Raw genomic sequence first — 16,444 nt, 5'->3', positions numbered from 1 at the left:
TCTTTTTCTTTTTCTTTTTTTTTTTTTGGTGGATAAAATCATGTTTGGTATCGATTGAAATTTAAATTTTAATTTAAGTCAAAGTTAAAAATTAATTTTAATAGCATATTTCATGAATTTCTTAGCTTTTAAAATTTTATTAAAATTTACTAAAAATCGGACTTTAATCCCTACCAAACATGGGCAAAATCATAATTAATTTTAATTTTTTCTCTTTTTTATTGCTCTATCGTATTTTCTCCCTCACGCCTTCTATCAAAATCTTAACCCTTCTAATTTTTTAAAATTTGTTTATAATTTCTCTACAATTATCACATATACTATAAATTTTCACTATTCAATCGAATTTTTAACTAATTAGAACCTAAATTTGCATTTTCTCCTATCCTAATTGTGTATATAGCACGTGTCTAAATTGATAATATAAAATTTAATTTATATCTAATGAATTGTATTTATTTGACTGATTATTAGTATTGAATATTGGTTATATTTTTTTCTTTCGATTATTTGAATTAATTGTTTGTATCAAATACATAATTTTTTAAAACATAAATATGCATTTGCTTGTGATGAGCAAAATATTAATATAATAATTATTCAAAATCAAATAGATAAAAATGATGAGCAAAATATTAATGAAAAAATATTTTTTAAATGTAAATCTACATTTTTTCGGATCAAATATGAATCATTCAAAAATAAAGGACAAAGTATTCGATTTGTACAAAGTTTGAATATGCCCCCTAACTCAAATTTTCTGCGTCTACCCCTGAGATCCGTCGACGACGTTCAATCCCTGCCGAAGACGTGTGCATAGGTAAAATCAATTTACGTTGGTCTTCTTCTTTCTTTGATTCAGTCGTCTTCTTTCGTTGGTTAATTTGAATGAGCAACAAAATAATGGGAACTAAATTTTCATATAACAACGGGTTTGAAAAGATGTGAAATTTAAATCAGTTATTAAATGGTTCTTCTTCTTATAGTTTAGGTCAATAAATAAGTAGTTTGAAATTGGATATTGAAAGAATAAAACCAAGGAAAATGTGATACATTCAAATTGTTGAAACTTTACCTCTACTTGAGATGAAATGGAGATATCAAAATTGCCTCAATAAACGAAAACTCTAAATCCCAGATCTCTTAAAATCCCATTGCCAAAACTCAAACATATTTTCATGTTGTTCATCTAAATTCCCTCAAAAATTACACCTTTATTGCAAGAAATGCTAAAGGAAATCTTTAATTTGAAGTTGAAAGGAAACCCACAACACAAAATAACCCAACAATGCACATGGAATTCTGGGAAATGTGCAATGTGGAACAAGAAATCGTTGGGATGAAGATATATTAATCGCAGGCTGACTGTTTTCTGGAAAAATTTTTAGTTTTACAAAAAACCTTTTTTTGAAAAAAAAAAATTTGCGGTTTTACAAATTCACATCTTGATGACGCCAAGTTATTATGGGTTGTGCGATGGTGCATGACAGGGACGGGCTGTTGAGTTTTCGAATTTTAATTGTGAGTTATGAAAGGGCACAGGAGCTCGTTGATTTTTTAAAACCTCGTTTTCCGACAACGATCGGAGCTCGTTGCTCCTGATGCTGAGACACCACCGAATTTGTAGAGTTGTATTGGAGGATTTCTGTGGACTTAGGAGAGAGACGATTTCTATGGGTTTTGGAGAGAGGAGGTTGAAGGGGGTGATGTTTGGCTTTTTCCACTTTAAAATGTGGCTTTTGTTTTTTTGTTTTTTTTTTTTTTTACCAAACACCACGTCTCTCTTGTCTTTGAGCCTAGATTCTACCCTGTCCTAGTAGCGGGATTGTCTTTGAAATAGTAAGCTTTAGCGTTAACTTAGTGTTTTGATCGGGGTCATCATTGCCGAACTTCAATGTAGTTTCATATTTTACTAATTTGTCACATTCCATTACATCTAGGAGCACGCCCAGAAATTCGAGTGAATTAGGACAACCATTGATCGTTAACAGTCACAAATAGCGATAATTTTTTAATATTATTTAATGATTAAATAATATTAAAAAATTCTTTGACGGCATGTGAGTGATATGCCTTGGGTTCAAATCGTTCGCCTTCGAGCAGCTGTTGAGCGATCATCTAATATATATACTCATTTTCTTCAACGAAACTAGCATGAGGATTGCCCTAGCTCCACCCTTGATTATACCTATCTCCTGAACTGATGAAAATTGCTTGGTTGATAGTTGGAATATGACACTCTATAAACGAAATGAAAAAATAAAGGTTATGATAATTTTTTATTAATATGCTAAAATATGATTTTTTTTTTTTTTTTTAAAACGTAGCACTTTTATGATGAGGCATAATAGTAAGCTAGCATGCTACGTAACTATTACATATAAAATCATTGTGGTATAACTTCCAATTCAGTAATTTTCATCAATTCAAAAGATCTCAAGTGTAGGAGTTGTAACATTTGAAATAAAAATGAAGTTGAATGACCTGATAAATTTAAGTTTAGTAACCCAATTAAAATTTGTTCTAAAGTTCAGTGACCACATATGAAATTTCTCTTCAAAATTTTGTTCCTTATTTTGTGCATCATTGTCAATACGCATGACATTTTTTCTATTGTTGACATTTTGGATGAGATAAGAAGAAAGAAAATTATCCAAAACTGCAACAGGGTAATTGGGCACTGCTACTCAAACAGGGCTTGGGACAGACCCCTGTGATTGGGGTTGAGCCCCTGTTTGAGTGGCATAGTAAAGGGTAATTACGCTTTATCAGGGCCACAGGCCCTGGTATTGCAAGGGCCAGTTGGCCATGAACCATTTTGTGAATGATTTTATCAAATTATATTTATTATGTGTTTTATATTGGTTTATGGTTTGGTTAGGTTTTCTTGAAACCAGAATCAAATAGAACCATATCCATCCCAAATATAAGCTAGTTTTGACTTTTCAAAAATCTACCAAACGGGCTATAAAAGACAATTAAGTGAAAACACGAGAATTTTAAATTGATGTTGATTTTCTTTCACTTATCTTTAGATAGCTTTTACAGCTGCATATTAGCAGGCTTATATAACCTTCCAAAATTAATAAAAGCTCCATACATCATCATATGAATAAAGACTTATAGCTCGTTTGAGAGAGAATCTTTGAACCAAAAAATTATTTTTTGAAAAATGTGTGAATAAATCGTATAAATTGGATGCGGGTTACAAGTTTTCTCAAACCCAAAGATCATCGATTTTAAAGACAACCCGTTTTTAGGCCCGAAACCCGATTTCACAGTCAAGCCAAGTCGGTTTTAATAACATTGAGAAGTACAATCTTAAGAGGACAGTACAAAATCTTCGATTGTCCATCAAGTTGTTCTTCATTTGTCGTAGTTTCTCTTAGTAATCAACTAAAAGAATTTAAATGCACCCTTGTTTGATCCCCATTTTTTCAAGAATGCATTTTTTTAAAATTCATTTTCAACCACACATTTTTGTATAAAATAATTATACACATATTTCAAAAAAAAATTCCTTATTTTTTAACAATATATTTTTCAAAAAATTACTATTCCATAATGCAATTTATCCTAAAAATGAGAATCAAAGAGGGCTACGTCTCTGATGATTGTTCCGCACGAAAAGTTTCTTTTGTGGGTAGACTTGTCCTAATCTTATTAGTTAACTAAGCTAAGCTGACTGATAATGAACCTAAGGATACTTATCACAATTGAAGAAGATATTAAATAGTCAATTAAGAGTATAAGATCCCAAGAATGATTGAAAATTTCAATGGATTTTGACAAAGAGTAGCCATCAGCCATTAGCGAATTTTTAATTGAAACAACGGTAATAATTTTGCTTGTCTGCATCAATCAATAGATAGGATAACCTTTTTTTAACACATCACAATCTGCTTATCACTTTTTTTCCTTTTTAATAATTTTGAGAAATTGATTTATGTTTACTGAATTGTACTAGTAATAGTGAATATACGATGTAAATTATTTATTTATTTAAAAAAAATTGTAAAATGTTAATTATAAACTTTGGTTCAATATTGGAAATAAAAGAAATAGGTGCAAATAAAAAAAAATTCAAGTAAAACACAAACCACTGCTTATGTACTGAGTATTGATCTCCTTTTCTCACATCTAATAATAATATCCTCACAAAAACATCGATAGAAAGCTAAGTACTTATGATTCATCAATTGTCACTAAGAAAATTCGGACAAAATAAAAATAAAAATAAATGATCTCTAAAATGTATATTTAAATAATTGCAATTTTTATGGATTTATATCAAACATTATTATACATTTACACTGTCTAATTTGTTAAGGAGGTTTATAAAACCCCTCCAGAATACTCACAATAGAGAGTGGATGATATTTATTTTACGATATTTTACTCATATGAGATATTTTACTCACATGGGACCTACCCATGTGAATATTATGAAGAGTTGTGTAAACACCTCCACCCGCATTCACAAATGTTAATGCTTTTGCGGTAGGTTTTATGATGCATTATATTTTGTTTTTTTAAATTTCTATTGAATGAGTCTGGGGGTTCATTTCAGATTGTGCAAATCCATGCCCTTATTTGAGCCCATTTTTTTGAAAAAAATACATTCTTAAATAGTATTTTGATATCATTTCAATCACATATTTTTTAATAAAATAATATTACACGAAAATCTAAATTTTTTCTTCTTTTAACCATACATTTCACATCATTATACTATTCAAAAATACATTTTCTTGACAAAAACTGAGCTCAAACAAGGATAATATGTATAATGGTAATAGTGATTGTGAAACCAGAAAACAGTAAAACACTTGACCCTTGACGTTTGATCCTCTCTATTTTTGCCTTATTTTATTGTTTTAATTTATTTAAAAAAAAAAAAAATCAATGGATGGATCCCAATTGGATCCAACTCAGCCTTTTAACACTTAATTCTCTCTTTTTCGAGTCGATAATTGATTAGATGTTTAAAACAATGGACTATATTTAAACAGTATAATCCAAATTTGCATCAAATAAACGTGATAATTTAAGATTGATTTTGATCATTTCATGTGTTCTTGATGATAGTTTTTGCACCATTTGAGAAAATACGTAAGTTCGACCACTTATTTAACCAAGACAGAATCAAGAAATCCCTTAGCAAATCACACGACAATCTTGCTACATGTGAACTTCGATTTACATCTTGGCTTACAGATCTTACACTTACGATCTCACTTCATTTTCCACATCTGACACAGTTAATTTAGCCAAAACTGTCATATAAGCAATATGTCGAGAAAGCTGTAAAGTAAAATGTACAAATAGCTTAATCCAATCACACGATAACTTTATTATTGTAAACCAAACAAACACATGATCAAAGTAGAAGGGTCTCCCAATCATCGTGGGTCCCTTATCAACACCAATAAACACACAATAAAAACCTCCCTAATCAATCCCAACCGTTAAAAATCTCACATCCCCAAGAATATATTAGATCAAACGGTGCTCCCTCAGCCCATACAAAAAACAGAAAATAAACGAAAGCCCACACTACTTTATTCGTCTAGGTATCGTCGCACAATATAATTCAAACCCGAATCCGAATCCTTATATAGCAAGAACAAGACCCGGGACTGATTTACCTACCCGATTTGGGAGACTACTCTCCCACAACGAAGGGCAATGGAGTGACGTGATATTGCTGTAACCTGATTGGTCTGTCTTCCCGAAACGCGTCACAGTCAGGGACGTATTGAAATACTCTCTGACCTGAGTAATTATCCCATCCGTCACAGTCCAGGCGTGTACCCAGGCAATGGAACGGGTCTGATCGAAACCCTCAACGAGCACCGTCGAGCCAAAGGCGGAGATGCGGTGGGGGAGGAAAATGAAACTGGTGGAGTCTTCTTCGGTTGTGCCGGTGAGCAAGCGCATCAAAAACTGGTGAGACGGCGGGCCATGGAACCACCACTCAAGATCTGGAGCAAGAATCTTCTGGATTGCCTCCACGTCGCGTATCTTTAAGGCGTCATATAGGGCGATCACCACCCCCTTGTTTTGAGTATCCTCCAGAGTTTCTTGAGGGTTAGCCAGTTCCTGAAAGGGAGCAAATTGTAGCGAAGAAATTGAGGGAAGTAGTGAAAACTGTTGGGAAATGAAATGGGGAGATGGAGGTTTATAGGAAGCAAGAAGGGTATGCTTGTGATTAGATGGATTGATAAGGGCAAAACTGGAAATGTGCGATTCTGTTGAATTTCCTTCACAGGAGATTACGTGGCGTGATGTGGGTGGTTGTAATCTGGAACTGGGAGGCGAAACAGTCAATATTCAAGCCTAATTATTTTGACCATTTGACAGTTTTGACCCCACAATCCACAAACATTGCCAGCAAAGATGCTGGGCACTCGGGCTGACCGTACCGACTGGATCAACCTGAACATTCCCCAACAAACCGGCAGTAATGCAGGTCGGTTTTCTAGCCCCCCATTTGGTGCGAATTAAAGCTTGATAAAAAAATTTGACTTAAAAGCGAACGATTAATATTAATTCATATTTGTATAATTGATATTAAAACAAAAATTTAAATTTTAAATTATTTGCTACAGTATTATTCTTAGTCACATATTTATGCAATAAAATATTCTACGCACAAATCAATAAAATTTATTTACTTTTAATCACACATTCTATAAAAAATTCTTTAACTTTTCAAATAATGAACCGCAAGCTGGGGCTAAATGAGAAGTATAATAAAATAAATTACTTAATTTTACTTTTAATTGAGCCTATCACTTAACGTCATCTAAATTAATGTTATAACATTAGTAGTGCTAGATAATATTATTCTATTTTTATGAGTCTCAAAAAATTTGATCATGCAGTTCATCATTTTTTTAATTATAAATTTCAAGAGTAAATAATAATAATAATAATAATAATAATAATAATAATAATAATAATTGTTTAAGCTTCTATAGAACAATTTTAAAAATTAATTTTTTTTATCAGTAAATACTTATAGTCTCTAACCAAACATTCATAAATTTAACCAAAAGTACTTTTTGCCATCTAAGAATTACTTTAAAGAAATTATTTCCAACTTCAATTTATAACACTTGTAATCACGACCAGCTCTAACTAAAGATCAACACGACTCATTTTAAACATAAAATAAAAAACCATAATTAGCCTCATCAACATCAAACCCCCCGAAATGGTCCAAAACGTGAATTGAACACTTCAAAAACAATGCAATTGCCAAATTTTCGTTCCATTTCCTCATTTTACCTTTTGTCATTTTCATTGCATTTTTAATATTTTTATTTATATCTATGATGAAATAAAAATTTCATTCTTTTCAGTATTAAAGGATATAACCCACATCGAATAAAGATGAAAATATAGACCAACTTATAAGTCTTGAACTACTCCTCTTAACAAGGTTGACTTTTTAAGAAGAAATCCTAAGTTTTAACATTTAGCATGAGTTAATTTGGTGGTATTCTCTTCTAGCTATTTCATCAAATTGGGTAATCAAAATTATTAAACAATTGACGATTAAATTAGTATTTTAACCCTTTTTTTTTTTTTTTTTCCTTTTCCAATTCCTATTTTACTCTTTAGTCTCATCCAGTATTAATATTTTACATTGACGGTCGAACCTGATATTAATACTTTGGTGATGTGAGAGATTATATATAATTGTATATTTTTTCATATAGTGAAATATCCGTTTTGACGTTCTGTGATTTTTCTCTAATTTAGAAGTTTTTCACGTAAATCTTTGTATTATTTTCTCTATATATTTTATACCATTCTCTCTTCTATATTATTCCAGACTGAGAGCTTGTGGATAAATTGAAAAATTGATCTCTATCCCAATATTTTCCAATCCAAGTCCTATTCTCTGAGAGGATTAGGGGAGATTTTAAAACAATGAGCGTCATAGAAATGAATTCTACATTAATGCTGAATTCAAATCAGGAAAAGAGTTTCTTCTTTAATATTTCTTATTAGAAATATTGAAGAAACACTAAAAAGATCAAAGTCTATGCAAAACTTCAAGAAATTTTAGAGAGCTAGGCTTGGATCGATATGCAAAAAATAGGGATTGTGCTGAACTAGATTAGGCCACCCATACACGACCCTTTTGCCACCTCTACTTACCCAAATGACACTTTTTAATCAAGAAATGATTTAGAAAAGATCGACACCATTTTTTTTATGCAGCTATTCGTATTTCTTTTTTGGCACTTTTTAGAAGTAGATAAGGAAAATAAAGAGTTGATCTGGTTGGTAGCTATATTTGACAGTAACTAGCTCCATCAACATCAAACCTCCAAGAAATGGTCCAAAACGTGATCAATTATGCAATCTAATAGTGGAAAATTAGATTAGTGCTTTACAATTGATACACTCTTTTAACCTTTATTTTTGAATAATACTATTTGCAGTCGCTCACTAGTTATTATTGTGGTCGCATTATGTAGCATATATGTGGCGGTTAGTAATTTGTTACATAAGGTAATTAAAAACTACCACATTAATATATCAGACCACTAAACGCCACGTGTATATCACATAGGGGTCGACAATGAGCAACTACAAATAGCATTACTCTTATTTTTTCAAAAATTTTAGTTTTCCATAAATGATGATCATTGACATGGTTATAAGGAACTCTACCAAGTAGTAAAATTCATTGATTGTACAAAGTTTAACTCGGATAGTATTAAAAGCTAGCTAGTGCAACTTGTGAATAACTAGAAATTTCTTGCAAGTTAGGAAATAGTATTATAAGCGATATACGTTTTTTCTGTTTTCTAAGGGAATTAAGGAAGACATTGAAAATTTTGGTCATCCTTAATTTTGGTATGCAATCAAATAGTCGACTCATTTGTGTTGAAAATGAAGTGTTACTCATTTGCTAATGGCTTTCGTAGTGCACAATTAAAAAACTCGTTTATATGCATTCTTACTAAAATAATAAGGTAAAAATCAGTCTCATGGGATTAGTCGAGGTGCACGTGAGCTAGCTCCAACATCCATGGTCGTAAAAAAAAAAAATCATTATAATAATAACTCGTCATATTTTAAATTATTTCCAAATAGTTACTATAATTTTCAAATTATTTTTTAGCAGTCATTGAACTTTAAAATGTTTTCAAACATTTTTTCTTGAGAAGAAGGCAGAGTTGTAAAGATAGGAATTGTAAAATGTATGTTGTAACTATGGGTCCATTTTGAAGTCAAAAACCAATTCTTTATTTATTATTGATAAGCGTATTTATTACACTATTCTGGGTCGTTAAACTACAACAATTAGTGTTGTTTTAAATGAATTGAGGCTTAATTTTGTATATATTTGGTTTATTAGGTACATCTCGATGAAAAATGACAAAAGTTGACAAAAGGAGCGAAAAATTGGCAAAAAGGGGTTGAATCCAAAGTTCAAGGACTAAACTGCAAAGTACCAAAAGTTGATTCAGACCCCATATCGATGATTGGAGAAGATGTAAAGTCAATTGGATAAAATTGCAAGCTAAAGGAGCAAGAAGATATTAAATAAGAGTTCAAATAAATAAAGACCGATATTGTAGGATTAAAGTACAATACTTGAGAATTTGTTTGTACAGTGCGCGTGCGGGGCCACAAAGTGGTGCGCGCGTGGGACCTCAAGTCCTTTATACTGAGAGGAAAAGCATAAAGTGGCGCGCGCGCTCGCAGGGGTAAATTCTGTGCCGAACAGCCCAACCTTCGTTTTTAACCTAAACTCTTATGGAAAGAAAAAGGAAACAATTGGGAAAGAAAGGGAGGAGCCGGAATACGAGAGAAAAGCAGAAGATACTTAATTTTCACCACAAGAAGGAAGAAAGGAAAATTGTAAGCCAACTTTTGAGAGAATTTATATCGAAAACGAAGAATTCATCGCATGGAATTGGATTTGAAGGCACAAATTGAAGATTTCCAGATTTTCTTCATCTTTAATTATTCGAGTGATGACTTTCTTTTATTCTCTTTGTAATTATTACGTTAACATGATAGGCTAAATTCCTTTGTATTGGATGGATGACAAAACTAATTGATTTTTAGTTTTCAATTCAAGACTGTGATTCCATTAACATGCATATTTATATTGTTTTAAAGTTTGCGCACAATTAGGACAATAAGTTGCTTATTCGTGATATTGAAAATTTCACGATAGGTTTCTACTGTTGATGGAATACACGGGCAATAAATGTTAGAAATAATATTTGTGGCGTGTGCGATCATGTGTAATAATCCTAAAGGTCAATGCGTGGTTGCCATATGAATTCGAACCAGGAATATGATCGTCTCATGGTAATCATAGGTTTATTATATCTTGAGAAAGAATAATAAATAAAATTGAATTATCGATCGTCACATATGCAGGAATTGAGACTATTATTACTGGTTGAAAATTAAAATTAAGAATTGGTTAGTGACATCAGAAATCCAATACTTTAAGTCATTTGATTCTTAAACTAAATTTTCATTGATTTTACAAGTTTTAGATCCAACATTCAACTAGATACTTACAAATGAATTTTTGATTGTAAATACAAATTTAAACATATCAAATATACTAGGATTAGACCTTATTCACTGTGGGACGATAACTCTCTCATCACAATTATTACTTGTACAACGAATCCGTACGCTTGTGGAATTTTGACGAACAAGTTTTTGGTGTCGTTACCTGGGAATAACGGCGTTAATGTTAATTATTATATATTTAGATTCATTTTTTTTTTATTTTCAATTATTTTTGTTGTTTTTAGGCTACTATTGCCCTGCTTAATTCTCTTTTGTCTTGACTATTTGCAGACTAATTTGGTATATACAAAATCCTGACGAGCCAAATCTCTTACCGATAGATCACGAAAACGAAAGAACATTCAGAAATCGAGAATTATCCAAAATGAAGCTCCTATCTTAGTTTGGAGACTATGTCAATCTAGTTCCAGCACCAGTGTAACCAGCTATGGTATATCCTCCCTTTGGACAACCTAATTTTCACCTTCGACCAGATGCCATCAATTTGTTTCAAAATCACCAAGACATCAGGTTTTTTGGAAAAGCCATGGAGAATCCTCATGAACAATTTATGCTTTTCTTATGCTATGTGAAGTGATCGGTCACGAAGGGATATCAGTAGACGCATTTCGAATGAGATTATTCTCTCATACCTTGAAAGATGCTGCTAGAGAATGGTTTCTTTGTCTACCTCCTGGGCCCATTCAATCATGGAATGATATGGTTCAAAAGTTCACGATGAAATTCTTTACACCTTCTCGAGTTTACCAAATTAGGAATGACGTCCACACCTTCAAGCAGAAAGATCTAGAGAGCTATCCTAAGGCATAGGAGAGGTTCAAGAATTTTTTCAGAAAATGCCCCAGCCTTGACATTTCGAAGCAGGCTCAACAGTATCTCTTCCACTACGTTCTAAAATAAGATTTCAGAAATATGATAGATGCGTTAGTAGGAGGATCGGTAATGAAACTTAATGTGGATGGGGCATATGATCTGTATGAAAAAATAGTTGAGAATTAATCAATGTGGCCAACCAATAGGGAAACTCCAAAGAAAACAGCAGGGTTACACAATGTGGATGCAATGACAGCATTGGCTACACAAATGGAAGTTCTTGCAATGAAAATGGACAATATATCTCAGTCAGTTAACATAGTACACCAATCTCCACCAGTTTGTGAAAGTTGTAGAGCTGATCATAGTACTACACGATGTCCTTTGGTAACAACACATGTTAATCAATCTGAAGAAGTGAGTTATGCGTAAAACTTTGAGAGACAGCAAAATAATCCATTCTCCAACACACATAATCCGGGTTGGAAGAACCATCCAAACTTTTTGTGGTCTAACAATCAGGGACAAGAACAGGGAAGAAACAATCAAAATAAACCACCAGGGTTCTAACAACAACAGCAAGGGAAAAAGTCATCGTTGGAAGATTTGCTAGCTCAGTACATTACTAAGACTGAGACCAACTTTCAAAATCAACAAACCTCTATCAAGAAATTCGAACAACAGGTGGGAAAGATTGCAGTCGCACTATCAGGTAGAGCTCAAGGAACATTACCTAGCAATACTGAGACAAATCTGAAGGAGCGGGTCAAAGCCATAACTACACGGAGTGGAGTCCATTTGCCAGAAATACATATAAAGTGACTAGCAACTGTCACAGAAAAGATACCCACCACGGGAGAGGAGCAAATGGATGAATCAGACATAGCAATAGAGGAAAATCGAATTGAGTCATCTGATAGTCCACAAGTGAAGACAAGCACTTCTGTCAAAGCATATGTGCCTCCAATCCCATTCCTACAAAGACCGCAAAAATACAAGCTCGATAACCAGTTCCAGAAATTTTTGGATGTGTTTAAGAAATTGCACATTAACATACCGTTCGCTGAAGCTTTAGCTCAGATGTCCAGCTACGCGAAGTTCATGAAAGACATCCTATCAAAGAAGAAGAAGTTAGAGGACAATGAAACGGTCATGCGTATTGAGGAGTGCATCGTAATGCTCCAACATAAATTACCATCGAAGCTAAAATATTCAGGTAGTTTTACTATTCCTTGTAACATTAGTAATTTATATATAGATAAAGTATTGTGTGATTTAGGAGTTAGCTCTACTTTAATGCCTTTATCTCTTTTTAGAAAACTAGGTCTGGGAGAAGCAAAAGCGACTACAGTTTCACTGCAATTAGCTGACAAGTCGATCAAACACCCGCGAGGTATTTGTGAAGATATTTTGGTCAAGGTCGATAAGTTTATCTTCCGAGGGGACTTTATTATTCTGGATATGGAAGAGGATAGGGACGTCCTTTTCATATTGGGTCACCCATTTTTGGCTACGGGAAGGCTCTGATAGATGTGCAAAATGGTCAGTTGATATTGAGGCCAGATGAAGAGGGATTGACAATTAACGTATTCTGAGCTTTCAGATTTCAGAATGAACCAGATTCTTGCATGCAGATAGATATAATAATGGAAACAGTGTCAGAGACATTCAAACTTGATGACCCTTAGGATCTGCTTGAGACTTGTTTAGTGCATTCTCAGGATTTGCCATCCAAAAAGGAAGAAGCAAAAGAATGTGTAAGTTATTTGGTAGGCATACCACCATTCTTCAAGCAACCATGTTTGGAGCTCGGTGAAGGACCCACAAAACCTTTACCATCTATATAGCCAGCTCCAACTCTTAAACTCAAATAGCTGCCTACCCAACTTTGCTATGCATACTTAGGGGAAAAGAATTCACTTTCAGTAATTATCTCGTACAAGCTTACAGAATCAGAGGAGGATCAGTTGTTAAGGGTACTTTGGGAGCACAAGACAGTAATAGGATGGACTATATCGGGTATAAAAGGGATCAGCCATTCATTGTGCATGCACAAGATACTGATGGAAGATGATTACAAAGCTTCAGTTGAGCATCAACGAAGATTAAATCCAACTATGCAGGAAATGGTCAGAAAAGAGGTATTAAAGCTTCTAGATGCAAAGATCATCTACGCCATATCAGACAGTCATTGGGGTAGTCCAGCATAGATAGTGCCGAAAAAGGAGAAATCACGATGGTTCCGAATGAAAACAATGAGCTCATCGCAACACATACAGTTTCGGGTTGGAGAGTTTGTATTAACTATCGCAAACTTAAAAATGCCACGAGAAAGGATCACTTTCCTCTTCCTTTCATTGATCAGATGCTGGAGAGACTTGTTAGGCATGTTTACTACTACTTCTTGGATGGTTATTCGAGGTACAACCAGATTCTTATAGCACTAGATGATCAAGAGAAAACGACCTTTACATGCCCTTATGACGCTTTTGCTTATTGGAGGATGCCCTTTGGTCTTTGCAACGCTCCAGCCACCTTTCAGCGCTGTATGATGTCTATTTTCTCAGAGATGGTAGGAAATATCATTGAGGTATTTATGGATGATTCTCGGTATATGGAAAATCATTTAAGGAGTGCCTTGAATATTTGGGAAAAGTGTTGCAGCGGTGTGAAGACAACCTTGTATTAAATTGGGAAAATGCCATTTTATGGTTCCAGAAAGGATTATACTAGGGCATCTGATTTCAGCACGGGATATTGAGGTTGATAGATCTAAGATACAAGTCATCGAAAGACTACCACCACCGATAACAGTGAAGGGACTTAGAAGTTTCTTGGGTCATACTGGGTTCTACCATCTCTTCATTAAAGACTTTTCCAAAATCTCGAAGCCATTATGCAATCTACTAGAAAAAGGGGCTCCATTTCACTTTTCTGAGGAGTACTTGACTGCTTTCAATACCTTAAAGGAAAAATTGGTTTCTGGTCTAGTTTTGGCTTCTCCGGATTGGGATTATCCATTCGAGCTTATGTGTGATACCAGTGATCACACAGTGGAGGCAGTGTTGGGTCAAGGAAAGGAGAAGAATTCTCGTGTTATTCACTATGCCAGTAAGACTTTGGATGAGACTCAAATGAATTATGCGACTACAGAGAAAGAGCTTTTGGCAGTGGTGTTTGCCATTGACAAATTTAGATCATATTTAATTGGGTTAAAAGTAATTATCTATAAGGGTCATTCAGACTTGAAATATCTAATGAGCAAGAAGGATGCAAAGTCGAGACTTATTCGATGGATACTCCTACTGCAAGAATTTGATTTGGAGATCAGAGATAAAAAGGAGAGTAAAAATGTTGTGGCAGATCACCTATCTCACCTTGTATTATATGAGTCAAATCCTATAGAAGAGAAGTTTTTCTTGATGAAATGCTTTTTCAGATTATCACTACGCCATGGTATGTCGATTATGTCAATTACTTGGCCAGATCCGTGATCCCACTGGACTACTCAAGTCACCAGAAGAGAAAATTCTTCAATAACCTAAAACATTAATTTTGGGATGATCCAATTCTTTACAGAAGGGGTCCAGATCAGATCATACGCCGTTGTGTGCCAAACGTAGAGCAACATCAAGTATTGAAATCATATCACTCTGCACTGTATGTGGGCCACTTCGCAGCAACCAAGACAATAGCAAAGGTACTACAATCGAGTTTTTATTGGCCTACGTTGTTCAAGGATGCCCATTATATGGTGAAACATTGTGATAAGTGCTAGAGGACTGAAAACATCTCAAGGAAGAACGAGATGCCTTTAAATAGCATTTTGGAAGTTGAAATATTCGACGTTTGGGACATTGACTTCATAGGACTTTTCCCCCATCCTAGGAGCAACAATACATATTGGTGGTAGTGGATTATGTGTCTAAATGGGTTGAACCTGTGGCTTTGCCAACTAACGATGGTCGAGTACTGAAGAAGAACATTTTAATATGTATGGCACCCCGATGGCAATTATTAATGAAGGTGGGAAGCACTTCTGTAACCGCATTTTTGCGTCACTACTGGCCAAGTATGGAGTGAAACACTGTGTTTCGACTCCATATCATCCTTAGACTAGCGGGCAGGTGGAAATCTCCAACAGGGAGTTAAAGAAAATTCTTGAAGCTACAGTCAGTGCATCATGTAAGGATTGGGTTAAGAAACTGGACGACGCACTTAGGGCATATAAAACAGCATTTAATACTCCAATTGGCATGTCTCCATATCGACTGGTATTTGGTAATGCCTGTCATCTACCCGTTGAGTTAGAGCATAAGGCTTATTGGACGACTCACTTGCTTAATATCAATATGAGGGCAGCAGGAGAGAATAGGGTTCTACAACTTCATGAGCTCGAGGAATTTTGTTTGAATTCATATGAAAATACAAAGATTTATAAGAAAAAGATCAAGAGATGGCACGACAGACATATAAGAGAAAAGGAGTTTGAAGTAGGCCAGCAAGTTTTGTTGTTCAATTCAAGTCTCAAACTTTTTCCTGGAAAGCTAAAGTCTAGGTGGTCGGGTCCTTTCACAGTGATGGTCGTGCTTCCACATGGTACTGTAGAGGTGGTATCTCAGGATGAACAGAGAAGGTTTAAAGTGAATGGGCAATGGTTGAAAGCTTATTGGGGAGGTGACTACTCCAGTGAGAAGACAATCGTGCCTCTTAACAGTGCAGAGTAGCCTAAGCAGCAAAGTCGAGCTAGACTATAAAAATAGTGCTTATTGAGAGGTAACCCAATTCTCTTCCCTTTTATTTATTTAGCTTTGATACATTAGATTAGGATTTTTGTTTTCCTTTTATTGCTTTGGTGTGTTTAGACAGATTAGGTGTCATCCATTCATTTCATAGATATTTGCGTTAATGCACAAGTCACACAAGTTCATATTTATTTTGCATAAGTTTGGGGGAGTTCAAACTTCACTTGCATGCGTTGGGAGGAGGTCACGAATATCAAGGTAAACACGAGATGTTGAGGACATAAAGAAGTTCAAACAGTGTG

The 16,444-nt window shown here is 34.2% G+C and overlaps 2 protein-coding genes across 2 annotated transcripts; one reads left to right on the top strand and one right to left on the bottom strand.

Moving 5' to 3' along the window:
- Positions 1–5,329: 5,329 nt before the first annotated feature.
- Positions 5,330–6,170, bottom strand: LOC111368523 (wound-induced protein 1). Its single transcript, XM_022989803.1, has one exon. It carries the CDS (start codon positions 5,938–5,940, stop codon positions 5,614–5,616), a length of 327 nt encoding a protein of 108 aa, XP_022845571.1. The 5' UTR covers positions 5,941–6,170; the 3' UTR covers positions 5,330–5,613.
- A 6,094-nt stretch (positions 6,171–12,264) lies between these two features.
- LOC111368217 lies at positions 12,265–12,924 on the top strand. The gene is made up of 2 exons (XM_022989465.1): positions 12,265–12,613; positions 12,656–12,924. Exons 1-2 carry the CDS (start codon positions 12,265–12,267, stop codon positions 12,922–12,924), a joined length of 618 nt encoding a protein of 205 aa, XP_022845233.1.
- The last annotated feature ends 3,520 nt before the right edge of the window (positions 12,925–16,444 follow it).

Source organism: Olea europaea, chromosome 19, assembly GCF_002742605.1.
Source record: "Olea europaea var. sylvestris chromosome 19, O_europaea_v1, whole genome shotgun sequence".
Classification (NCBI taxonomy): domain Eukaryota; kingdom Viridiplantae; phylum Streptophyta; class Magnoliopsida; order Lamiales; family Oleaceae; genus Olea; species Olea europaea.
Note: the sequence above shows the minus strand (reverse complement) of the source record. Positions and strands in the feature narration are given on the sequence as shown.

What these genes read in the sequence shown, in the direction of transcription:
- LOC111368217 (XM_022989465.1), top strand. Translation starts at nt 12,265, where the DNA reads ATGGATGAATCAGACATAGCAATAGAGGAAAATCGAATTGAGTCATCT. An exon ending in ATCGAAGCTAAAATATTCAG is followed by an intron (nt 12,614 to 12,655) that starts GTAGTTTTACTA and finishes ATTTATATATAG; the next exon opens with ATAAAGTATTGTGTGATTTA.
- LOC111368523 (XM_022989803.1), bottom strand. Translation starts at nt 5,940, where the DNA reads ATGCGCTTGCTCACCGGCACAACCGAAGAAGACTCCACCAGTTTCATT.